This window comes from Bos indicus x Bos taurus, chromosome 25, assembly GCF_003369695.1.
Source record: "Bos indicus x Bos taurus breed Angus x Brahman F1 hybrid chromosome 25, Bos_hybrid_MaternalHap_v2.0, whole genome shotgun sequence".
In the NCBI taxonomy this organism is placed as follows: Eukaryota; Metazoa; Chordata; class Mammalia; order Artiodactyla; family Bovidae; genus Bos; species Bos indicus x Bos taurus.
Genome location: NC_040100.1, coordinates 17,164,926 through 17,191,550, shown reverse-complemented (window position 1 = coordinate 17,191,550; position 26,625 = coordinate 17,164,926). Strand labels below are relative to the sequence as shown.

At 50.5% G+C, this 26,625-nt stretch overlaps 1 protein-coding gene across 2 annotated transcripts in view; it reads right to left on the bottom strand.

Moving 5' to 3' along the window:
- The window catches only part of GSG1L (GSG1 like), a 252,603-nt gene that overhangs the window by 12,794 nt on the left and 213,184 nt on the right, over window positions 1–26,625 (bottom strand). The window contains exons 5-6 of one of the 2 annotated variants that reach the window (XM_027527609.1): window positions 15,823–15,990; window positions 3,084–3,154 (exon numbers count right to left, since the gene is read on the bottom strand). In XM_027527609.1, coding sequence (XP_027383410.1) covers window positions 3,084–3,154; window positions 15,823–15,990 — 239 coding nt within the window. The remainder of the gene's footprint in view (window positions 1–3,083; window positions 3,155–15,822; window positions 15,991–26,625) is intronic. The other variant, XM_027527610.1, reaches the window with a different exon arrangement.

Genomic DNA, 26,625 nt, shown 5'->3' with positions numbered 1-26,625 from the left:
TCTGGTATGCCCCACATAAGGCACTTGCTGTTGAGTCTTCATCTCGGGATCCACTCTGGAGGAACACAAACAGGCACTCTGACAAACTCTTCCAGCAAAAGGTTTTTGAATTCGTCCACTTTTATCTCTGCTGCGGCAGATTAGGCCACCATCACTCCTGGGATGATGGCGACGGCGTCTAAGCTCTTCTCCTGGTCTCTCTCTTCCTCCCCGTCTGTCCTTTTTCCCAAGTGCATATGGATAGAAGGAGGACGGGTGGACATGGGTATGGATAAAGATGATGTAGATACAGATACAGATAAATAACCTGGGTAAGGGGCTTCCCAGGTGGCCCACTCGCTCAGACTCCTCATTTCCCAATGCAGGGGGACTGGGTTCAATCCCTGGTGAGGGAACTAGACTCTACATGAGGCAACTAACAGCCCTGATGACACAACCAAGAGTCTGCATGCCACAACTTAAGATCCCATGTGCCACAATAAGACACGGTGCAGCCAAATGAAAAATAAATACTAAAAAAAAAAAAAGAATAACCTGGGTACGTCTCTTCCCTGCTCAAAATGCCCCTGGGCTCCTCACTGCAGAGCCAATTCCTTCACGTGGTCCCACCTCCTGGGTCCCCCAGCCCCATCCTCCTGCTCGCCATCCATCCCCACCTCCCCATTGCTCTCCCCACCCCAGCCACAAGGCCTTCAGGGCTGGCTGTCCCTGCCCTGGGGACTTGGCACCTGCCGCCCCTCTGCCCAGAAGGCTCTTTGGCTGACTCCTTCTCACTCCTTAAGTCCCCGTTCCAGTCGCTCCTCAAAGAGGTGGCTCTAAAGGGGTCTCCTGGATCCCGCTTTATCATCACGTTCCTTAGCTCTTGAGATCGTCTTATTTGTTTCTGAGTTCACATCTCACTTGATTCTCTCCTCTAGACTCCCCGCCTCACAGGCAGGGGTGTTGTCTGATCTGGCTTCAGGTTGCATCTCTAGCACCAGTATGGAGGGCCTGCACAGCTCAGTATTTGTTATGGGCACAAAAGAAGGAATTCTCCACGGGCTGTTGACCCGGGGAATGCATCTGATGCTTGGGAGGTGAACTGGGTGCTGGGGCTGGGCTGGGGGTGCAGGGCTTCTGCGGCTCCCCTGAGCCTGGCTGTCCCCACTCTCCATCCCAGGGCTTGCATTCAGGGCCAGACACTCCTTCAGTTCTTTCTTCCATCCTCAGGCCCCAGGGATCTGGCCTTTCCGCCTCCTGTCTCCCAGCTGCCCCCAAGACAAGCCCCACGACCTCTTTCCACCCAGGGCTTCCTGCCCTCTCTGCAGGGCTCCCCTGGGAGGGGGCGATGCTAGGTCCAAGGAGGGAGTTGGTGGTGCTCTGGGGTGGGGCTCTGGAACACACCAGGGCTCTCAGCCCATCCCTAGCATGTGCTTCCTGCTCTCCTCTGTTATCAGAGGAGATAACACTTCCCAGCCACCTCCATGCCCTGGTTCCTGACCTCTTCCTCCAGGAAGCCCCCCATCCTGACACCTGACATGAAACCACAGTATATGTGCCCACCACGCACTCCAGTTCCTCAAGCAAGCAGTTAGCATTCTGACCACCTTCCCGGACTGGTGCCTCCCCCAGGAGCCTCTTCCTTCAGCATGGAGACCAGACCCTCTCCTCCTCCCCAACCAGGTCTCCTCCCAAGCTCCTTCACCACCTCCATCTTCTTTCTCCCATCAGAGCCATTCCTCACTCAGTTACTAGGATCGTGGAGGGTGGGGTCAGACAGACCTGAGTTTAAATTTCTGCCATCTTGTTCAGGCTCCCCAGAAGCAGACCCTGAGATAGGAATCAGAGCAAAGGGGAGACGCTACAGAGGTGCCGCCAAACTTGGCGGAGGGGGAGCGGGCCCAGGGAGGGAAGGCGGTCAGCCCAGGTGGCTGCCAGACATGGTGCTGTGTGTTAGTCACTCAGTCTGTCTGACTCTGTGACCCCCATGGACTGCAGCCGGCCAGGATCCTCTGTCCATGAAACTGCCTAGGCAAGAATACTGGAGCAGGTTGTCAGTTGCCCCTTCAAGGGATCTTTCCGAGCCAGGGACAGAACTTGTGTCTCCTTCGTCTCATGCACTGGTAGGTGGATTCTTTAGCACTGAGCCACCTGGAAGCCCACTAGACTGGTAACACTTAGGTAATCCTGCAAATCACACACCTCCAGGCGATCCTACTCAAGGGGCAAGGGAGCCAGGATGCCAGCCTCCTTGTGCACTTCCTGCCTTCTGAGGGTAGAGGTGGAGCAAGCCCCCAGGCACAGAGACGCAGATACAAACAGCTGGGAGGCAGTGTAGTCTCCTAACAGGTCTGAGACATAGGAGCATCTGCTCTAACAGTCCTGCCACTGACTAGCTAAGCTGTGTGACGTTTGGCAAGTGGCTCCACCTCTCTGAGCCCTCCTTTCTGCAAAGTGTGGATAGTAATCCCAGCTGTTGGGGTTGGTGGTCAGCAAGAACAGGAGATCAGGCATAAAAAGTCCTTAGTACAGAGTGGGGTGGGCAGGGAGCACAGGGTGGGCAAGCAGCAGGCTCAGATGAGACTCTGCCCCTTTAATCTTGTATCAGCTCCTTTCTTTTCTGTCCGGAGCAAAGCCTTCCTCTCTTTTGACCTCTCTTTTGCTTTCTGACGTTTGTTTTCTGCATAGGAGCCCTAGGTTCTGTTCTGTACAGAGAAGCCTTCTGAGCTTCTGGGAGCATTCACGGCTCAGAGCTTGGGACCTGGGACTCCCCCTGATTTGGCTAGTTCCACCCCAGAGCTCCTGTCCCTTCAGGCCCATGGCGAACCCGGCCTGCATGGAACTGTGGCTCCCCTGCCTGTCTTTAAGGTACCCAGTGTCCCTCTTGCTTCCTTAGCATTCCGACCCCATTGCAAGGGCTGTGGCTGCTGCATGCAGAAGATTTGCTCTTCTTGCCCCCAGCCTCAGTTTCGGCCTCTGCAGTATATGTCTAGGGGAGAATGCAGGGGTGCAGGGAGAGGTTGGCCTGGACAGTCTCCAGGGTCCTCTCTTCTCAGACGGCCTACGAATCCGCAGCGCCGGCTCCTGCAGCTGAGGCCACTTACGGGCAGGGTATCTCTCGTGGCGGCAATCCAAGCGAAAGTCCTCCTCCTCGTGCCCGTCCCCCTTCTCCATCCTGGAAAGAAAAGAAGCCAAAAGCTGGCGTAAGAAAGATCAGGCTGAGCTGGCAGAGACCCAGGACCTGGAAAAGTGTGGCCCCTCCCCCGCCAGAGAACACGTGGCAAAGCAATTTGGCACCATCGCCCCGTGGGATCCTTCCCGTGGCCCTGTGAGATGGGCATCATTCCTCCATTTGACTGATGAAGAAACTGAGGTATCGAAAGGTAACGTGACCGATCGGGTGCCATCCAGCTGATAAACAGGAGGCAGAAGAGGGAGGCAAACCTATGCGCTCTCACAAAAAGATGTCCAATCACGTGCAAATGGCATATGACAAAAGAAAGTGTGCCGTGTGTTTGAAAAATCACACACTAGGCCTTCCCTGGTGGTCCAGGGGTCAAGAATCTGCCTGCCAATGCAGCGGACACAGGATGGAATCCTGGTCCAGAAAGATTCCACAGGCCGCGCGGCAACCAAACCGGTGCACCACGACTACTGAGCCCGCACTCTAGAGCCCACGCTCTGCGCCAGGAGAATCCACCACAATGAGAAGCCACGCACCGCACCTGGAGAGTAGCCCCTGCGTGCCGCAACTACCGAAAGCCATCGGACAGCAACGAAGACCCAGTGCAGTAAAAAAAACGCATTAATTAATTTAAAAACTTTAATTACACACTGATATGCACAAAGCATTACTTGGCAGAACGTATACCAAAAGGTTAAGGTGACTGACCCCAGATGAAATAAAGGGGATTAAATCTGAAGCCTTTTATTTTTTTAATCTTTCTCCACTCCTGGAAAGCCTTCTTTTTGAATTTACCTCTATTTTCTGATTTCTGGGCAAAAGACTTTGATTAGCTGTGTCACTTTTCTTAACTAAATTAAAACAACTCCCATAGATATTTCTACAGAGAAACAAGGCTCTGGTCTTCCAACAGCTGCCACAATTCTCTTTCCTCCCAACAGCTGTGTGAATTTCTCCTCTGGAGGGACTGGCAAGGCTGGGATGAGCGACAAGCACAGAGCAGAGGGTGACAAGGGTCAGAGTGGAGGCAACTGCAGACTCTCCAACATGGTTCCAGCCCTAGACCCTCACCCCCATCCCACTGAAGGCAGAGTCAGAGAATGGGCAGGTCCATGTGCCCACACGGCACCCACCCATGTGTGACCCAGACACATTCCAGAGCTCCCGAGGTCCAGTCCACATGTGCTGTTCCTTTGTCTGTGTGTGTGTGCATGTGTGCATGCATGCGCACGCACACATGTGTGTTCAACTCTTTGCAACCCCTTGGACTGCCGCCCTCCAGGCTTCTCTGTCCATGGGATTTTTCAGGCAAGAATACTGGAGTGGCTTGCCATTTCCTTCTCCAGGGGGCCTTTCTGACCCAGGGATCGGACCCACATCTCCTAGGTCTCCACCCCACATCTTCTAGGTCTCCTGCATTGCAGGCAGATTCTTTACCGCTGAGCAGTGCCTTTAGACAAATATAACCTAGTCCCCGGAAGTAGAAACAATTCCCACCACTACTGCATGTCGTAAGCACACACTGCAGGCACCTCCCAGCCCTTATCTGTGGCCCTGCGCCTTGACATCATCCCTCCGTGCTTCACTTTGCTTTTAGTTACCTCGGAGCTTATGTTTCAGGAGAGAACCACTGTGCCTGGCAGGTACCCCACTTCCTGGACACCCAAATCTTGCTGCTAAGAAGCCCAGAGTTCAGTAGTCAACATATGAGAACACCAGCCAGTTAGCAAACACCTGTTGTGCTGGGGACCACAGGGACAACTCAGAGCGGTCCCAGCCCTTGAGATGCTCCTATCTGCTGTACACATGAACCGATGATCACAACTTCACATTAAGTTTTAAGGGAGGACATTACGAAGGTTGAATAGGGTGTCTAGTTAGTGGCTGACAAACTTCTTCCGTAAAGGTCTGGATGATAAATATATGAGCTTTCATAGGCCAGATGATCTCTGTCACAACTACTCAAACACCCTTGTAGTTGGAAGCAGCCGCAGACAATATGTAAATGAAGGGCCGTTTTGTTCAGCAGATAATTACGGGCTTCCCTGGTGGCTCAGACAGTAAAGAATCTGCAGCAACGCCGGAGATCTGGGTTCAATCCCTGGGTCAGGAAGATACCCTAGAAAAGGGAATTGCAATTCACTCCAGTAATCTTGCCTGGGAAATCCCAAGGACAGAGGAGCCTGGCAGGCTACAGTCCATGGGATCGCAAAGAATCGGACACGACTAAGCGACTACGTTTTCACGTTCTTATGTACTAGCTTCTTGGAGATAGTGTGTTAACCTCTGGTCTAGCCAGTGGTTCTCCACGTGGAGGTCCCCTGACATCACCAGGGGAGTCTTCAATTGCCCGGTGATTGCAGTATGCAGCCAGGGTTGAGATTCACTTGCGTGGGGACCAGTGGAGGCTTCATGGGAGGAAGCGATGCTGGGGCTGCATCCTGGAAGTCACAGGACACGCTGGCCTCTCAGAGAGGCAGCTGGGATCCAGCCGGGGTCTGCCTGATTTCTGCCATGCTGTGAGGCTATTCTGGAAAGAGCTAGTTCCTTGCACAAACACGGCCCTTCCATCAGGTTCGCCAATGAAAATTATGGGTCTGCAGGGTCCCAGCAGCCGTCTCCAAACTGATGTTTAAGGAGAGAACCACTGTGCCTGGCATGGCACCCCACTTCCTGGACACCCAAACCTTGTTGCTAAGAGGCCCAGAGGTCAATAGTCAACATGTGAGAAAACTTGCCAGTTAGAAATCACCTGCTGGGCTGGGGACAACTCGGAGAGGTCTCAACCAAATCATCTGATAAAGGGCTGGGTTTTCCCCCGTTAACTTTCAATCTACCTTGGACTACATTTTTAATAAAATACAATAAAAATGAATTGCTGGAGATTGAAATGAACACATGAGCACACACGAAAAGCAAGCTTGGGTGTACCAGCAATGTCAGTTATGGCAAGAGCTCTGACCCTTCGCCCCACCCCGTGCTCCCTGGCAGGACACACCTGAGGACAAGAGATGCTCTGGGTGCGACTGAGACCTTGGGCCCTGCAGGGAGGCAGGGTCGTGGCTGAGTCCAGCTCTGCTATGAACAGGCAGCTCACCAGAAGCTCTGAACCTCTGTGTTCTGGAATTTTCTACATGGCCATGGGCAGGCCAGTGGTGGTGGGAATGACCAGAAGGACAGACACCATGGCCCCACTGGTTGCTGTGAGGATGGGAGCCCAGGATCCGGCATAGAGGGAGGTTAGAACAGAGTAGCCCTACTGACTTTCAATCGGTTTCATCATTGGTCCCCCCGCAAACACTTTAAACTCAGAAAAAGGATGGAGTTTATCTCCTTCACTTGTAGTGTCGGGGTCTAGCACAGCGATGGCAAAAAGTATCCCAAGGAATGTTAGAAAGGAGGGAAGGAGGGGGAAGGAGGGAGGCAAGGAATTGAGGAGAAGCACATTGCAGGAGACACAGGTTTGATTTTTCCCTGGGTCGGGAAGATCCCCTGGAGGAGGGCGTGGCTACCCACTGCAGTATTCTTGCCTGGAGAATCCCAGGGACAGAGAAGCCTGGGGTAGGGGTGGGGGGGGTCCATGGGGTCGCAAAAGAGTTGGACACAACTTAGCGACTAAGCGCGAGCACGAGCAAGCTGCGGCTACAAGCAGCCCGCTGGGTTCATTCAGGAAGGCTGAGCTTTGCGTTAAAAGAAAAGGAACTACTCAAATGTCCCTAGATGACTATCTTCTTTCATTTGAAGTACAACTTCCTGCAGGAAACACTACATGCTTTCTGAAGATAGGTTTTTTTTTTTTTTTTCTGATGGTAGTGTGAGAGGTGACCCATGAATCTAAATAAGCACTTTGAAGGGTCAGTGGGGGCGCTGGGGGTGAAGCAGTGCTCAGAAGGGGCAGCGGGCTGATGGCAGGGCAGGGATTTGAACTCAGATCTATCAGTCCCTGGAGCTCAAGCGTGTTTCCGTTGTGCCCTGCAGATTCCTAGCTGTCAGAAGCTCCACCAGACCCACCCTGGGTACACCTGTGCTGTGAGGTCCCATGGAAAGTGGGGCTGGGCACTCCTGGGCCCTCCCAGGACTGCCACTAGGTGTGTAAAAGGGTGGTGAGGGGTGTGACCACCCTGTTACATGGTCACTGCTCTGATGACCCACAAGATCTGCAATCTGGGAATTTGCTCTTTGGAGAGAAGGAGGCAGGCAAGTGATGGAGCAGGGAGGCTTCAAGGATCTGAGAGTCTGAACCCACGTCTCGTCCTGCAGGGAGACTCCAGGTACCTGCACATCTTATTCCAGGGAGAAGTGTGGCCACAGCAGCTGGGGACCCTGGCAAGGGGTCCACCAGGTCTTACCTCTGCTGTGGCAGGAGTCCCAAGCCTCCCCAGCACAGAATGCCCAGCCCGCTCCCCACCTGCCATGCCTTCTCTGTGTCATCCTCAAAGCCACCTCTTTCTCGCTGCCCCAGGCTGGCTTGTTTCCCAAATCTCCACTCACTTCTTGGTATAAGGTGGCAGTCTATGCGCTGCGCTTCTCAAATCATCTGATAAAGGGCTAGGTTTTACACACACCCCCTTTAATTTTCAACCTACCTTGGACCAAATTTTTAATAAAAATACAATAAAAATGAATTGCTGGAGAATGAAATGAACACACACACACTCACAAAAGGCAAGCTTGGGTGTACCAGTGATATCAACTCACCGTGAAAGTTCCCAAACACGTGTCTCAGTTTCTCTCGTTTTATCACGGATGTGTTTGCAAATGGGCCCTGGTCTGGGGACCATACTTTGAGTAGCACAGAGGTACAGACCCCTTCTTTATCCACGGGCCTCTTCTGACCCATAACCGGGGTTGCATCCACGCTATCCTCCAGCCCAATGTTCCCCAAATGTGCCAGTAACCACAGATCACTCGAGGAGCTTTTTAAAATGCAGATTCTGGTTCCATAGGTCTGGGGTTAGGGCCTGAGAGTCTGAACTCTAACAGGTTCTCAGGCGGGGATGACGCTGTTGGCCCCCAGATCTCATCTGAGGAATCGGGCATTAGACCATGGGCTCTGGGCACCTGTGAGCCTCCTGGAAGCATCAGCCCAATCGCCTTCCATGTCCCAGGCTGTTGTCTGGGTGCAGATCTCCCGTGCCCTCCCCAGAGTGCCAGCTGCAGATGAGAGTCACCTAAAGAACTGGCAGTAGTGACGGTCGGGCAGGAGCGCGCCCGGAGCCTCCCCGCCTCGCGTTTCTCTCCACTGGGCTGACACTTGGAGAGAACGTGTAGGTCAGGAAGCAGCTGTCCTGTGAGGCTGTTCCTATCTCAAGGACCACTCTGTGCCTTTCACTTTCCTTTCACAAAGGGTTGGTTATCAGGTGAATCTCGGGAGAGTCCAGAAATTCCCACAGCGCCATCTCCAATTTCTGGGCATCTCACTCCTCTTGAGACTAAACAGTGGCATCAAAAGACCCCAATAAAGACAAATAAGGTGTGAGGCATTACTGAGAAGTAATATTCAAGCAGCGAGAGTGGAAAAAGACGGGGAAGAGGAAGCTGTGATTGGACACGTCTCAGAGGCTAAATGGCTAAGAAACAGTCGCAGGGGACAAAGAACACAATGATTTTTAAACGATGCACTGACGATGGGATGAGGGATAAAATTAAAAGAAAATTTGGCAAATAAATGACCATGCATAGGAGATTAATATTCTATAACATCCCATCAGAAGTGCCATTCCAAGACAGGGGGAAATAAATGGATTTTTTTAAAAGAGCCTCTCTCCGGTTTTTTCTTTTTCTCTTGCCATTTTGTAAGCAAGCTCATGATACAGAACATTTGGAAAATACAGGGAAGATAAATATCCACAGTGCCAGCACCCTCCCCTGATCTTTGTGTGCAGTTGACAGTTTTACCTCCCATTTCTCTGAAACTGGGTTTTAAAAAGAGACCTCAAGATATTAGCACCTTGAGATTATTTTCGGAACTGCATGGGCTACAAATTATTACTCAGAAAAACAATCACTAGCATTAATGGAGCCCCCCACCCCACACCCCCAGTCCCGCCTTCAAGAGCTTCAAGGGCCCCCGACAACGTGGAAACCTCTAGACCTGATTTATCTCCAAAATCCCTTCCTCAGCCCAGCCTTGGGGACAACGAGAGAGACCAGGTGAGCAGTCACAGAGGTGGGCACACCTGAGCGGGGTGCCGTTCAGCATGGCGGCAGCAGTGGGGGCAAAGGATGGGCAAGCAAATCCAGAGGCAGCTCCCAGAGGGTGAAGGTCACCTTGGCCAACAGACTGGCTAGTGACCTGCCCCAAAGGCTCCTGCCCTTCTGCTCTCTGTCACCCTCTCCATCCAAACCGTACTCAGGAATTTAAAAGGAAGTGGACCTGCATCCCTGCCCTGTGCACACGTGGCCAGTGCTGAAAGATGGGGGATTCCATCCAGTTCAGAATGGATGCTTAAGGGACTTCCCTGGAAGTCCAGTGGTTAGGATTCTGTACTTCCAATGAAGGGGATGTGGGTTCAATCCCTGGTCAGGAAACTAAAATACCACTTTTAGCATGACAAAAAGATAAAAAAAAATTTTTTTAAAGGTCGATACTTGAAGTAAGATCTGCAGGCCCAGAATTGACAAGGCAAAGAAGAGGGGCACCCCATGTGAAGAGGACAGCTGTCCTGAGACTACAACAGAAGCAGAAGAATGACCTGTCTGGGGAACTTCCAGTGGAGGGGAGGCTTAAGCAGGGAGGGGTGGGGGCCGATCCATGGCGAGGCTTGTAAGTTACCACAAGGAGCTGGGCCTTTGTCCTGGGGCTGTGGGGAGGCACTGGGGTGTTCCAGCAGACAGATGAGGGTGGGGGCACCCTGATCGCATCAGCAGAGAAGAGACTTTGGTTGCTGGGGGAATACAGATACCAGGGGCAAAGCGCCCTCCAGTAGGTGAGAGCTGTCGCCCAGGATGAGGATGGCGGGAGTGGAGATGGAGAGAAGTGGCCCACCCACAGGGGGAAAGCACTGGATATGGGGTGTCTGGATATGAAGGGTAAGATGTGCACATGTCTGCTTACTCAGGCAGGACATAGAGAAGTAAAGGAGAGGGACGTGAAACAGGACCCAGTTTGGGGGAGACCATCTTAAATGGGTCCTGGCCATGTTTATCATTTTTTGGCAATGCCATGAGGCACGTGGGATCTTAGTTCCCCAACCAGGGATTGAACCCACATGCCCTGCATTGGGAGTGCAGAGTCTTAACCACTGGACCACCAGGGAAGTCCCATGTTGATTCTTGATGCCTTTGGGAATCCAGAGTGGAAACACCAAAGAGGCAGCTGGATGGGGCCGGGGGTCTGCAGGGGCCCAAGAACTCATAAGTCCTGGTGCATGCGTGACCACAAAGGCCAATGTCAAAAGAGGGCCTGGAACTGACCTTGGGAGCATCACCATCTAACGGAACAGGGCGGAGGGGTGGGAGAGGGCACCCAGCGCCTGGAAGAGTGGCTGGTGGGAGCCCGGAGAGGGTGGGCAGGAGGAAGGGGGTATGCCCATTCTCCGGGCAGCTGGAAGCTCTTTCTGCAGAGACGGGGGTGGGGAGCAACTCGCAATGGGTCAAGCTATGAGTGGGAGGTAAAGAGGTGGAGACCAGCCCTTCAAAATTTCCCTGTGTACAGGAACCAGAGCAGAGCCAGCGAGGAATGGGGTCTTTGTGGCCCTTTCTGCACCGGTCCTGGGGATGGGTAAAGAGGGGTTGTGAAAAATGCTGTGAAAAATGATTTATGTCCCCCTGATTCCCCAGGTAGGAACAGGGAGCCCCATGAGGCCTGGCACCCAGGAAGGAGGTCTGGGGAGGGTCCCCATGCCACCTTCTCACCCCAGTAACATCAAATCTGCCCCTGGGCCAGCGCCCCACCCCAAACACTGTAGGAGGGTGAGAGAAACGAGTCACCCAGGCCCGACTCCTACCAGCTACCCCCTCTCAAATCACACCAAACTGCTCACATTTTCCTAAACACCTTTGTTCGTTACTATTGCCTCTGCCTGGGAGCATGCCCCCCCACCCCCCACCCACCTAGCCAGGAGTGCTGGCCATGCCTTTAAACACTTGGCTTGGCACTTCTTCCCTGCTGATCCAGTGGTTGGGACTCTGTGCTTCCAATGCAGGTGGCTTGGGTTCAGCCCCTGGTCGGGAAACTAAGATCCCACGAGTAGACTAAATAAGAAGAAGAAGTAATAAAAATAAACAGAAACTTGGTTTGAGACCTCACCTGTGAAGGCTTTTCTAACCTCTGCCTCCCCCAGGGTGGTACCAAGCTCCCCACCTGGAGTCACCTCCAGGAAACCCCATCGTGGCACCCAGGGTGTTTTGCTAAGCTCTGCAGACCAGACCCAGGTGGCCGGGCAGGTGACGGAAGAGGCTGGAGGTCTCCGAGGTGAAGTGATTCACCTGGGGACCCTCAGCTAATAAATTGCAGGGTTTATTCCAGCCTGGATTTATTTCCTCGTGTCTTCCACAGGGTTGAGTTGGAGTGTACTGGCAAGGCCCTCGAACAGGGATGTGGGGGGCGGGTGGTGGGCGGGGAGGGGGAACAGCATCACTATAATTAACAATATAATTATACCAGAGAGTTAATAACTTGTTGAGCCCCCATGGTTCCAGGTGTCAGGGACAGAGCTAGAGCCAAGAAAGCACCCTGCTCCTGCGGTTTGCACATGCGCGGGAGGAGGAGGCCAGTAAATGAAGGAACTTGGAAGTTCAGAGACTGGGATGGGTGCCTTGTGCCTTGGAGCAGGGGGCAAGGGAATGACTGGGAGATCTGATCCTGGGGTGGGGCAGTGTGGGCACAGGGAGGGAAAAGCTGCCTTCCCTGAAGCCCCAGGCTTCTGCTTGCTCCCATCCATCCACTCTCGAGTCCCTTGGACTGCAAGGAAATCCAACCAGTCCATCCTAAAGGAAATCAGTCCTGAATATTCATCGGAAGGACTGATGCTGAAATTGAAGCTCCAATATTTTGGCCACCCGATGAGAAAAACTGACTCATTTGAAAAAACCCTGATGCTGGGAAAGATTGAAGGCGGGAGGAGAAGGGGACGACAGAGGATGAGATGGTTGGATGGCATCACCGACTCAATGGACATGAGTGTGAGTAAGCTCCGGGAGTTGGTGCTGGACAGGGAAGCCTGGCGTACTGCAGTGCATGGGGTCGCAAAGAGTCAAACACGACTGAGCGACTGAACTGAACTGACTGAACTGAACCCACCCACTACAGCTTCCCCAAGGAAGGTGGGATGTTTGCTCAGTTGAATTCCCTCTGGAGTCCAATCCAACAGGGTCTCATTTCCTTCCCATGTTGTTAAACCCGATCTGAACATCAAGCATCCAGGAAAGCCTCGATCTGCAAATATTTAACTTTTCATCCTGCAGCTTCCGCCCCTCCCCTGGGAGGCCCCATTAAGGCACCCTCCTTGGGGACGACAGGCAGGGTGAGGCTGGGAGGGTTTAATCCCAGATGTTTCTCAGAGTTGGCATAGGCTGCTCAGAGTCAGGGCGTGCAGGTTCAGCCTCCCTGACAATCCCAACACATGGGGACACACTGGCCCCTATACACACGTGTGCACACACACACATACCTTTCTTCCACACACCACTACATTATGAAACTCTGAAAAACAGTTTAGAATCTGCCCAATCACACCTCTGCTCCTGCAAAGAAAAATCCGACAGGACAAGGGTGGGGTGTGATGGTGGTGGGGGGCAGCAATCCAGGCCCTCCTGCCCCAATCCCCACAGGGTCCCATCTTGTCCTCAGTCAGGGGCTCCCCTCCCGATGGCAGAAATGGCAGGGGCGGGGGGTGGGGACATCATCTGAAAAAACCTGCACCCTCTCCCAGACATCCCTGACCCCAAACCCTTCTGTATTCACAGCCCGTCTGACACCTCACCCACCCGTTTGCTGTGGTTATTAACATGATTATTAGATGCCCAGTGTCTATCGCTCTGTCCTAAGCTCGTCATTGCCGAGTTTTATACTTTGTATCAGTAGCAGAAGGGACAGGAATCCACATATGAAATGCCCGCCTGAGCCACACACTGTGCTAGCCACCTTTCCTGGGCCATCCAATTTGATGCTTCCCGAGATGCTGAGAGCTCTGGGCTCTCTCCTACTGTGGTTGAGAGGAAACCAGCCCAGAAAGGCTCAGTGACTTGCCCCAAGTCACACAGCAGTCAGGCAACAGAACTGGAAAATTCAGGTCAGGGGACTCCCAAACCCCTGTTCTTCCCACATCCATCCCTTGTAGCCCAGGGATCAAGAAACATGGGCAGGTGGGGTCAAGGATCTCTTCTCTCGTGTCCCTGGCTTTGGTCTCAAGGACTCTGGCCCCTGCAGGAGTTCAGCCCTGCAGCTGGGCCCCTTGCAGATCTGAGCAGACATCTGCCTGTGTGCTCTGAGCTCTTTGTAGGGAAGGCACCAAAAAAAAAAAAAAAAAGTGAACAGCCCAGCTAAGCTGAAATGTTCTCCTTGGAGAGGAAGGAAAATAAAATTTGATGAACCTCTGCATAATGTTCAAGTTATGAACGTGTAAAGTGATATTCCGCACGTATGCTGGGAAGCATTTATCTTCTCCCATGTCGTGTGGGCCTAAGCTATGAGGGACCGGCAAACGGCAGCTTCTTGTTCATGAGGTGCATAGAGGTCCTGTCTTCCACCTCAGCAAAACGAGGGCGTCTACGGATGCCCCGGGCTCTCCCATAGCCGAGGTGACAGCAGAGGCAGTGATAATGGGGCCACTTTCAACACCAGGCTGCTTATGTGGCTGCTGTAAACATTTCCTGAGTGTCTACTATGAGTCCTGTGCTCTGCCAGTCATCATCACCTTCCTAGTAGATGCACTGTCTACATAGCCATGGGTAAGGCGGGCCTGTGTGCCAACCTGTCCTGAGCTCCCTGGGCACAATCGATTGGCCTGGACCTGGACACGTGACCTGGGACTTTGATATAGGAACAAGATGCTGTATCTGCCCGATGATGGTGGGGCTTGGGCTGAAAAAGTACCAGGCTGAGGCAGGCAGGCTGAGGTCTCCAAAAAGAAGTCGGTCAATTACACACACACACATGTCAAACTAACCCCCAGATGTTAAATGAGCACCTATTAGGTACCCGGTCCAGTACTTGGTGCTCAGAATATAGTGGGAAAGAAGATAGCAGAACCCTCCAGACCTCACGGTCTACAAACTATTAAACCGATGGGTATGTGTGAGTCACTCAGTTGTGTCCGACTCTTTGCAACCCCGTGAACTGTAGCCCCACCAGGCTCCCCTGTTCATGGAATTCTCCAGGCAAGAATACTGGAGTGGGTTGCCATTCCCTTCTCCAGGGGATCTTCCCGATAAACAAATAGGATGATGTCAGGTTATGTAGGTGCTATGAAAAAACAGCAATGGGATAAAGAGGGATAGGACAGGGTGTGTGGGGGTGTGGGGGTGTGTGTGCAGTTTAGACTAAGTGATTAAGGAAGGCCACGCTGAGCAGGTAACATCTGAGCTGAGACCTTGGCGAGCCAGCCAGTGAGGAGTCCAGGCAGGGCACAGCAGGTGCCAAGGCCCTGAGGTGGGGATGGACTTGCCGTGTTCAGAGACAGAAAGGAGGCTCACGTGGCAAAGGAGAGATGAAGGGGTCTGTAGCAGTCAGAGTGTGGTCCCTATGGGGCCCCCACCCTGAGACTTCTTGGCTTGAAACCCTTCCATGTGCCCCACGGGGAGTCTAACTTCTCAGTGGTGCCCAGCTTCACAGTCTCCCTCCTTTTCCTCCTCAGACCCTGTCATCGGTCCTGAGAAATCCTGTTCCCTGCCACTGAAAGTCATTAGTGCATGTCCAATCAGCACCCCCAAAGCAGACTGCGATAAAGACTGGGGTACAGGTAGTTTATTAAGGAGGTGGTCCCAGGAAATGTGATAACAACTTGCCTGTCCTTCCACTCATCCGTCAACCATCCATCTATCATCCATCCATCTAGCATCCATTCATCCATTATCCATCCAACCATCCAGCATCCATCCATCCATTCATCTATATTTCCATCCACCCATCCATACATACACACATACATCTGTATATCCTTCCATCATCCATCCACCCAATCATCCATCCACCCAATCATCCATCCAGCCATACATCCACCCACCATTCACTGTCACCTACTCTCTTCCCAGCTGGTCTATAAGGACACAGTGATCAGATGTGGTCCCTGACTTTGAGGAGCCCTTCTCCTCTGGCAGTCATCACCAATCTCATGCTGAGTCTTTTTTCACTCAGTGCTATGACAGAGCCCAAGAAGGAAACTTTAGTTCAGCATCTCTGTGACCCTACCTTGGTTCCAAAAATCAGGAAGCCAGGGCAAACACTCAAACTTGATTCCCTTCTTAGCTTCTCAAGCTCTGATCACATCAGACCAAGGCAACCTCATGCCCCATAAAATATTAAAATACCCCAGAAATTTCAACACAGTGGAGTCCAAACTCTGCCTCCCCCGGCCTGCCCCTTCCACCCCATGACCCTTTGGTACACTTCTGTCCAACCGCTCTAGTTTTTCAAGTGGAGCCCTGTGGCCACTGAGGCTGGGTCTTGGGCTTCCGATTCCCGGTGGTGGCCAGAGGTGACACCATGTTGCACTGACCTCTCCCGGAAGTACTTGACGGCCTCAGGGTCTATGAAGGTCGGCTCCTCCCGGTAGCCCTGCTCAAAGACCTTGCGCTTGTGCCGGAACTCAATGACCGTCTTGGTGTAGGAGTTGAGCGTGGTGACAGAGGCTGCCATGCAGCAGGTAAAGGAGCCCCACGCCAGGCTGCCAAGAGACGAGGAGAGAGATGCCACAGTCAGGGTGGGCAGGGGACAGAGAACCACACCCACCAGACAGCCAGATCTGAGCAGGGGCTGCCGCAGAGAGAAGTAAGCCTTGGTCCCCGCTCCCGGTCTGGCTTGGGAGGCAGTGCTGTCTGGATATTGTGATACAGACATGACAGAGTTCATTACTGGGAGGCAAGAGTCATTCCATCCACAGGTTGGCATCAGGGAAAGTGACCAGAACACAACCACGCTTGCACTGGGTCTTGGTAGATGAGTGAGAGTTTGCTGGGGAAACAGCATTCCAGGAAGACAGACGAGCGTGTGCTAAGGTATGGAGACAAGGGGCAGTAGGAAGCATTCCACACAGTGGTGCCCTATAGAGTACCACATCACAGGGTTGTTGCAAGGATTCAAGGAGAGGATCCATTCAAAGTGTCTTAGAACAGGGTCTGGAAATAGTAGGCCCTCAAGAAAGGGTTGCCCCCATCACTTTCATCACTATTATCAACATCCTGACTACCCATTCTAGCTGTCTTGGTTTCCAAGTTATTTCTCTGTTAGATTAAGGCTCTTGGCTCACACTTCCCTCTGTGCACAGCCGGGGATTCTTGGCTGCGTTCATCGGATGTGGATGTCGAGCCAACCAAAGCCAGAGAACCTGTCCTATCCACATCTGGAAAGAAAGGGAGCGGGGTGTGGAGCTAGGAGAGTCAGCTGGCGAGGGTCCTGGTCTTCTCTGCCCCCCTGCCCATTCTTGATATGGCTTCCTGCCTGATTCCTCTGATCAAGACCATGCAGTAACATACAGAACAAGGAGGGGGTACCCTCCTTGCTCCAGGCACACCTGGTGTGGCCTCCAGTCCCTAGTTCCCAGTCTCTTCCCTAATAACTGATTTCCACCACATCAAGGGCTCAGTTTTATTGCTTCCAAGCCTGCACTGTCTCAGGGCCTCCAGCCTCCTCTTTTGCCTGCCACCCACTGGGTGTCTCGACATGACCACCCCTGCCTTCCTCAAGGTCAGTGCAGTCCACCTCCCACACCCACTTCTCCTTGTCAGCCTCGGAATGCCCAGAAGGAAAACAAGGTGGAACCTGAGGATTCAGCCTTTTTCTCAGGGACCACCACCACCACCCCCCAAGTCATCATGTGCTCCTTATCGCCAAACTGTTTAGTTAACAGCGGTCCCCAATCTTTTGGGCACCAGGGACCAGTTTCATGGAAGACAATTTTTCCACCAACTGAGGGTGGGAGGAATGGTTTGGGGATGATTCAAGAACATTACATTTACTGTACACTTTATTTGTATTATTACATCAGCTCTACCTCAGATCATCAAGCATTAGATCCGGGAAGCTGGGGAGCCCTGCTTTAGTAAATTGCCCTATGCTTTCATCAGGAACTAATTTAGATCCTCTGGAAACTCTGTGCATCTATAATAGGCAGCTTTGGAGTATCCGTCTGGCCCTTTTAAGACCTACCCTGTCCATCAAAGGACCCAGTAAGTGACCGCACCCTACTGTTCTTAGATGACTGAAGCAGAGCTGAACATCTGGCCAACATTGGTCCAACCAGATACTCTCTCTTCTGAGCAATGAATCTGAAGGCTCCAGCCTGATCTGGGATGTCTGTTTGAACTAGAGTGATGGACACCCAAGCTTGAGGATGGAGAATGAAGAAGCAGGCTACTTCTGGGATTCCATGAGTATACGTCTGTTGGTTTGGCCTGACTAGCACCCATTCTGTAAAGGGACCATGACTCCCCTCCTCTTTGGTGATGTAATGTCTGTGGGGCTGGCCTCACCCCCAACTTTCAGGGGTGCCTGCATGACCCAGGCCTGGCCAATGAGTGTCATTTCCCTCTGGCCACAGTAATTCAGGGACGAGCCTGGAACACTCAAGTCAGCCTATTGAGACTCGACCCCAGGACTTCTGCTTATGCTGTTGGAAAACAGGGTTCATCTTTTTTCCTGGGGTACCATGCTGGTGAGATTTCAGTCAGGAGCTGCTGGAGCCCATAAAGCCCCACCCCGCAGGCTAAGGATGAAGCTGACTCAGAAGGAAGCAGAGCCACAAAAAGGAGCTAGATCTTCGAAGCCATTATTCCTGGACTTGCAATTACATTGTAGGAGCCCAGATTCCTTTTTTGGATTTTTTTTCCCCCTCAAGCCAGTTTGAATTGGGTTTCTGTCATTGGCAACAAAAGTTCTTATACAATTACTTTCTATAAATTCCATTCTTTTGCATAAGTTCCTTTTGAAGTGACTTTCTAGTCTTTATAGCCAGGCATCTTAACTGAACAGGTCTAACTCTCAACTGTGATGACCTGACCAAGGTGCAGCATTGAATTCTATTAATATCACATTTAGTCACTAAGGCATGTCAGGCTCTTTTGCGACCCCATGGACTATAGTCTGCCCAATTCCTCTGTCCATGGAATTTCTCAGGCAAGAATACTGGAGTGGGTTGCCATTTCCTTCTCCAGGGAGTCTTCCCGACCCAGGGATCAAATCCGAGCCCCCTGCATTGGCAGGCGATTCTTTACCACTGAGCCATCAGTGAAGCCCGATTCTACCACATAATGCCTATTTAATTTCACCAGTCCTCAAAACACCCTGTACTTCTCTTGTGTCTTTTTATCTATTATTTTTTATTCTTTGTTTTTTAATTAAATGTTTTATTTTAAGATCATCATAAATTCACATGCAATTGTAAGAAATAATTCAGAGAGCCTTGTGCACTCTACCGTGTTTCCCCCAATGGCAAAACTGAAAAAGTGAAAGTGTTAGTTGCTCAGTCATGTCCAACTCTTTGTGGCTCCATGGCCTGTAGCCTCCAGGCTCCTCTGACCACGGGATTCTCCAGGAGTGGGTTATCATCTCCTCCTCCAGGGGAATCTTCCCAACCCAGGGATCAAACCTGCATCTCCTGCATTGCAGGCAGATTCTTTACCATCTGAGCCGCCCATGGTTCAGTTCAGTGCAGTTCAGTCGCTCAGTAGTGTCCGACTCTTTGCGACCCCATGAATTGCAGCATGCCAGGCCTCCCTGTCCATCTGTAATACCTTACAAATATAGTATCAGGCAGGATACTGAAATTGATACAATCAAGATACAAAAAGTTTTCCTGCATCACCACAGTGATCCCTCCTGTTGCCATTTTTACAGACACACCCACGTGCTTCCCAGCCTCCAGCAACCACTCATCAGGAATGTTATATTCATGGAACCATAAAATATGTGTGTTTGGGATTGCCTTTTTTTGCTCAGCATAATTCTCTGGAGATTCATCCAAGTTGTGAGTATTATATTGCTGAACAGAATCCCTAGAGTAATGTATGAGCTGTTCCACACCCTCACCAGCTTTTGGTGTTGTCACTATTTATTAATGTTAAGCTATTCTGAGAGACATGTAGAAATATCTCATTGTGGCTTTCATTTGCATTTCCCTAATGGCTAATGGTGGTGAACATCTTTTCATTTGCTTATTTGCCATCTGTGTGTCCTCTTTGGTAAAATGGCTGCTCACTTTTTTTTTTTTTGCCCACTTTCTAATTGGATTGTTTTGTTGTTGTTATTTACTGTTGAGTTTAGAGTGTTTTTCTATATCCTAGATACTGGTTCTTTGTCAGATATCTGGTTTCCAAAAGTTTCTTTCAGTCTGTAGCTTATCTTCTCAACCTCTTAACAAGTTTTTCACAGAGGAAAAGTGTTTAATTTTGATGAAATCCATTTTATCAATTTTTTCCTTTGATGCTTTTGATGTCAAGTCTAAAAACTCTTTGCCAGATCTAAATCCCAAAGATTTTTCTCATATTTTTTTCTAAAAATTTTATAGTTTTACATTTTATATTGAGGACTGTGATCTATTTTGAGTTACTTTTTATATAAGGTAAGGAATAAAGATTGATTTTTTTTTTTTTTTTTTGCCTATGACTATCAAATAGCTCCAGTACCATTTGTTGAAAAAGTTATTTCCTGTTCCACTGAATGGATTTATACCTTTGTAAAAAATCAGTTGGCCATATTTGTATGGGTCTGTTTCTAGGTTCCTTATTTTGTTCCATTGATCTGTATGCCTATCCTTCCAGCAAGACTACACAGTCTGGGTTACTGTAGCTCAATAGTTAAGTCTTGACATTAGGTAGACTGACTCCTCCCACTTTCTTCTTCTCTCTCAAAATTGTTTTAGCCCTCCCAGTTCTTTTGCCTTTCCTACCAAATTTTAGAACAATCTTGTCTAAACCTACATGAAATATTGCTGAGATCTTTATACCAACTTGAGAATCAACATCTTTACCACGAACATAGTATATCTCTCCATTTATTTAGATCTTCTTTGATTTCTTTCATTAGCATTTTGTGGTTTGGGCATGCAAATCCTGTGGATGTTTTATGACTCACTTTTTGAAGTATACAGGGTATGGCATTTTTTACTTTTGTTGTCCAACTGTTTTTGCTAGCTTACAGAAATGCAATTTTTTTCTATTTTTACATTGTATCCTGACACCAAACTGAACTCATTTATTAGGTCTAGGCATTTTGGGGAGGCATAGATTTCTTAGATCTTTCTACATAGACAATCATGTCATCTGCAAATAGGTGTAGTTATTTCTTCCTTTTCACTCTCTGGAAAATCCCGTGGACGGGGGAGCCTGGTGGGCTCCAGTCCATAGGGTAGCTAAGAGTCAGATACGACTGAGCAACTTCACTTTCACTTTTCACTATCATGCATTGGAGAAGGAAATGGCAACCCACTCCAGTGTTTTTGCCTGGAGAATCCTAGGGACGGGGGAGCCTGGTGGGCTGTCGTCTTTGGGGTCACACAGAGTCGGACATGACTGAAGCGATTTAGCAGCAGCAGCAGCGGCCTTTGATTTACTTTTCATGACACTAGCAAGAACTTCTAGCACTATGCTGAGCAACAGTGGTATTTACAGTCTTGGGGAGAAAGCATTCAGTCTTTCAACATTAAGTGTAATGTTAGCTGTAGGTGTTTGTAGATGCTCTTTATCAAGTTGAAGTAGTTTCTCTCTATTCCTAGCTTTCTACAAGTTTTTAAAAAGTCATAAATGGATGTTGAATTTTGTCAAAAAATTTTCTGCATTGATTGATATGATCATGTTGTTTTCCCTTTATGCCCCTTAATCTTGTACCATTAATAATATAATTGCCTTAAATATTTCCTCTGAGTAATTTAGAACCATATCCCGTGCTGTAATTTTTCCTTCAATCATCATGCATGACAGAAAACTTAAGAGGAAAAGTAAAAATGTTCTTTTCTTCCTAATGTTCCAAGATTTCTTCTTAATTTTTTTTTCTATTTAGAGAGCTTTTTTTGGCCATTCTTTCAGGATAGGTCTGCCAACAACTTTTCTTAGTTTTCCTCCATCTGAGAATGTTTTGATTCCTCCTTCCCTTTCCTAAAGGATATTTTTGCTAGAAACGGAATTCTAAATTGATGGGTTTTTTTTCTTTCAGCACTTGAAACATCATGTCACTTCCTTCTAGCTCCACTGTTTCTGATGCAAACCCCCCTGTTTATTTTTTTTTTTAAACCCCCCTGTTTAAATTGGTTTTCCCTACAGTTAAGGACTTCCCAGGTGATGCTAGTGGTAAAGAACTTGCCTGCCAATTCAGGGGGTGTAAAAAGACGTGGGTTCAATTCCTGGGTTGGGAAGATCCCCTGGAGAAGGACATGGAAAACCACTCCAGTACTCTTGCCTGGAGAATCCCCATGGACAGAGGAGCCTGGCGGGCTACAGGCCATAGCATCGCAAAGAGTCAGACACGACTTAAGCAACTGAGCACACACAGTTAAGGGGGGCTTCCCAGGTGGCGCTAGTGGTCAAGAATCCACATGCCAATGCAGGAGGCATAAGAGGCACAGGTTCGATTCCTGGGCTGGGAAGATCCCCTGTAGTAGACAATGGCAGTCCACTCCAGTATTCTTGCCTGGAAAATTCCACGGGCAGAGGAGCCTGGTAGGCCACAGTCCGTGGGGTCACCAATAATCGAACACGTTGGAGCACAGTTAAGGTACTGTTTCACTCTTGCTGCTTTCAATATTTTTTTCTTTGACTTAAGTTTTTTTAAAAAAAAACAGTTTATCTATGATGTTCATAGACAAACGTATCCTGAGTCTACCCTGTTTGGCTATCCACTCAGTTTGACTCTGTAGGTTTATACCTTTTACAAAATTGGGGGATTTTCCAGCCATTATTTCTCTGAGCACTTTTTCAGCACGCTCTTGCCTCTTCCCTTTTGGCAGTTCAATGTTAGATCTTCTGCTATAGTCCCAGAGATCCTTGAGGCTCTGTTCATTTTTCAAAAGTCTGTTTTCTCTGTTGTTCACGTTGGGTAACTTCTATCTTCAAGTTCACAGATTCTTTCCTCTGTCTTCTCCAGTCTACTGCTGCGCCCACCCACTAAGTTTTTTATTTCAGTTATCATGTTTTTGAGTTTTAAAAATTCCACTCATTTCTTTTTTACATCTTCTAGTTCTTTCCTAAGACTTTCTATTTTTTTTTCATTTGTTTCAAGGGTGCCTGCTGAAGGATTTTAATAATGATTATTTTAGAATCTTTCTCAGATCATTGTAACACCTCTGTTATCTCAGTATTGGGATCTATGGAGTATATTTTTACTTTCAGGTTGAGATTTTCCCAGGCTTTCATGTGGTCAGTGATTTTTAGTGGCAACCTTGAGATTTGGGGTATTTTTTATGAGACTCTGGACCTTGTTTAAACCTTCTGCTTTAGCTGACTTCCTCTGACACCATTCTGACAAAGGAAGACGGAACACTGCCTCGTAACTGCCAGGCAGGAGTAGGAGTCCAGGTTTCCCACTGGGCCACTACTGACATTCAAGGCGGAAAGGTTCCTGGTTACTGCTGGGCAGAGGTGATTAGTTCTGACCCCCTGAAGCCTCTGCAGCTACCACTCTGGTTAGGAAGGGTAGGAGTGACTCATTATGGCTCCCCAGTTTGCCTCCACTTGATACCACAGGGGAAGGAATGACTTCATCATCCCACCCCCTCCCCAGCAGTGGTGACAAGCCTGACTCTCCACGACTTCTCCTCTGATACCGCCTCAGCAGGGATGGGGAGGGGCACCTTGTAACTGCCTATTGGGAGGGAGTCCGAGCTCCCCATGTGACCTCTATAGACACTCAGAGGTGCATGGGGCTTATTAGAGTCAAGCAGGGTGAAAGCCACAGCTCTCTACTCTGGTTCCAGTCCAGCTAGATGTGGGTGCCTTATTACAGTCCGGTAAGGTAAAACCTAAAGTCGGCACAAGTAGGGTAGAGCCACAGGATGGTTTTTTGTTTCTTTTGATTTTATTTGTTTTTGGCTGCACTGGGTCTTTATTGCTGTGCATGGGCTTTCTCTAGCTGCCGTGAGCAGGGTTACTGTTCATGGTGGTGCACGGACTTCTCATCGTGGTGGTTTCTCTTGTTGCAGAGCTCAGGCTCTAGGCACACGGGCTTCAGTGGTTGTAGCTCGTGGGTTCAGTAGTTTTGGAGCACAGGTAATAGTTGCTTCATGGCATGTGCCATCTTCCCGGACCAGGAGTTGAATCTGTGTCCCCTGCATTGGCAGGCAGATTTTTAACCACTAGAGCACCGTAAAAGCCCGTGTTCTGGTTTTGATGTGGGTGAGGGGCTCAGGGCTGCATCTGTGAGTCTTCAACTTCCCCATTGCCCAAACCCCAAGGCTCCCAGGCCCACACGCTAGGCACAGGCTGAAAACCTCGAGGGTGGAAGGCCTGCTGGGGTTTGCAGCTTACGTGGCTGGACTGGTACAGTGAGGTACGTGGGTGGTTGACCTGGTTTTTGGAGACAAGGACAGAGTGGCCACTGTGACACTGATGGGGGGCGGGCAGTGGGGGTGGCTGTCAGTAAACTCTCTGTCCTCTGGGAGCTACAGGGGTGGGTCATGGGAGGGATGCTAGGGGACCAGATTCAGACACTTAGATGCCACCTTGAAATCTACCCCAGGCCCTGCTCAGCAGAAAGACTGTACCTGGTCACTGAGGAAGGCAGTCCTTGCCTACCTTCAGGCCAGATGGGCACAGAGACACCATGTGGGGCAGGACAAGGCACAAATGCTCCTAATTTAGGCCACCCTTGGTGCCCGTGAATGAAGAGACCAAGAGATAATGATGGCAGGTTCTGGGGGCCCAGCTGGTCCACACCATGCCAGCAGGGCACGCCTGGGCACCACACTGCTCTCTCCCCACTTTGGTCTTGCAGAAAACAAGGCCAGTGTCACCTGCTTCAGGGATATAAGTCAGAGTAAGAGCTTTCTGCTGACCAACACAGCCTCTCAGTAACACCAGCAAACACCCAATGCAGTGGTTCTTTGTAGCCAAGGCTCTTCCAGAAACCCCCTCTCCCACTGCAAGGGATCAACTTGCTGAAATGTAGAGAGGGCAGGGCAGCCTGGGGTCCCCAGAGAGGGAAAGGGCTAGACTGCTGTTTCCACAGGGTCAGAGAGATTGAAGAGGAGGGGAGAGGAAGAGAGGAGGACAGTAGGGAGGCCACATGACATACAGATGGACCCCAGAAGCAAACGGAGAGGCGCCGCCCTCCTGGGACCTGGCCTAACTTGCCACTCCTTTGCTGTGTGACCCAGGACAAACGGCTTAACCTCTCTGGGCATCCTGTGTTTATAATACAGCTCCACGATGGTAGGTTCCCCAGCCCTCATTCTGTTAAGCATTCTGTCAATGCTCAGGGCTGGGGTCTCCCTCTACGTGTGCTGGGGTAGGAGGGGCCCTTTTCCCATCTCTCTCCACTTTGACCAAATGCAAAACAGAAGTAGAAACTGATCCTAGCTTTCCATTCTCCCTTCATCATCAGGAAATGTTGACATTTCAAGTAAGGGTCACGCACTCCAATTCCTGCAGAGTCAGGTGATGACTGAATGAGGAAAGTGTGGGTAAGGCGATGGGGAGCAGTGGGGACTGTGGTAAAGTGGCGAGCAGGTGATTCATCTAAAGGGGCAGCCTCTACTCAGCTGAAGCTGCCATGAGGCAATGTGGCTTAGGCAAGGACATATCTTCCGATAGTCAAGAGAAGCCAGAAACCTGGATTTACTGTCAAATTCTTATGAATTCGCATGTTAGAAATAAATGCAATTAAGAAAGAAAAAACACCATGGCAGGTCAAACAAAATATCTGCAGGCTGGATTCAGCCCTGGGCTGCATGTAACGTGGTATCTTCTGAGGCTGTGCACAGCACACAGAAGCTATGTGACCTGGACCTTTGCCCTGTCTGAGCATGTGTCCTCATCCCGCAGGTGGGCATGGCAACCCCACCAAGTGGGAGTCAATGGCCAGAATGAACAGCTCAGGGTTTGTAAAGTGCCTCCCGCCATGCCAGGTACAAAGGAGGTGCTGACCAACCTTGGCCTCATCCACCCGCCCCCCAAGCCAAGCAGCTGCCTGTGTCCCCATGACCCCAGTCCTCAGGGGCTTGCCTTGGCGCTGTCACAGGACAACCTGCAGAGAGTTAAGACAAAGAGCTGAAAAAAGTAGCAGGCAGGAGAGTTGGAGGGCCTGGGGCACAGGACAGGGATGGGATTCTTCCGCTTAGTGTGTGTGGGGGGACCTGCTCAGGGAGGGGAGTCGGGGAATAAGGAGAGGGTGCAGTCAGGGCTGGATCTCGAGGAAACACTAAAGTCCTGGGAACCACGTCCGGGGAACCACGTCCGGGGAGACTGGCGAGAACAGAGTGCAAGGGATAGCCTGCATGCCCCCCAGATGCCATCCTCTCAGACATCTGGATCACATGCCTCTCAAAAAGCCAGCATGGCATTATCAAAGGCCCCCATGTCATTATCACCATTTATAATCACTGCCACTTACAGAGCACTTCTGGTGTATAAGCACTCTGAGAGCTGGGTGCCACCTGGTGCTTACAAGGACGCCATTAGACCCGCAGTACTATGATCCCTGCTCTAGAAAGGAAGACGCTGAGACTCAGGGACGATGTGGTGCTTGCCTTTCATAACAAAACACGCACTGAGCACCTTCTCTGTGCTAATGCCTCACAGGCGTTATTTCACGCAGTCGCCAAAGATGCCCCTTCCCCCGCCCCGAGCCACACCTCCTGGGGTTCACGCTTTGTGCAGCCCTTTCTCCTTGCCTCTGGCCCCCATCCCTTGCTCGTGACCATCAGAACACAGCAGAAGTGACACTGAGTGATTTCTGAGGCAGGCTCAGAAAATACACTTGCAGCTTCCATTTGAATCTCTGCGAACGTCTGCTCTTGGGACACTCTACAGGGACCCCACCACCATGCCTGAGAAGCAGATCCTGCTGACAGCCTGAGCTAAGCTCCCAGCTCCAGCCAGCACCACTGCCGGCGATGTAAGGACTGAACCCAGGCTGGCGGACACCCAGCCCCAGAAACTTCACCTCCCTGGGCAGGTGTGGCTCTCGAAAGCTGGTCCCCAAGATTGGCTGAGCTCCTCAGACGTGCTGGACTACAAGCCCAGGGGTTATTCCACCCCAGCTGGGCCAGGAGACAGAGGCTGGCGCTGTCTCACCGTGGAGCTGGCCTCCTCCCTGGCGGGGGGTGGGGGCAGAATTTTGACAAATGGCCTCACACATATTAAACAAGCGAGATGAC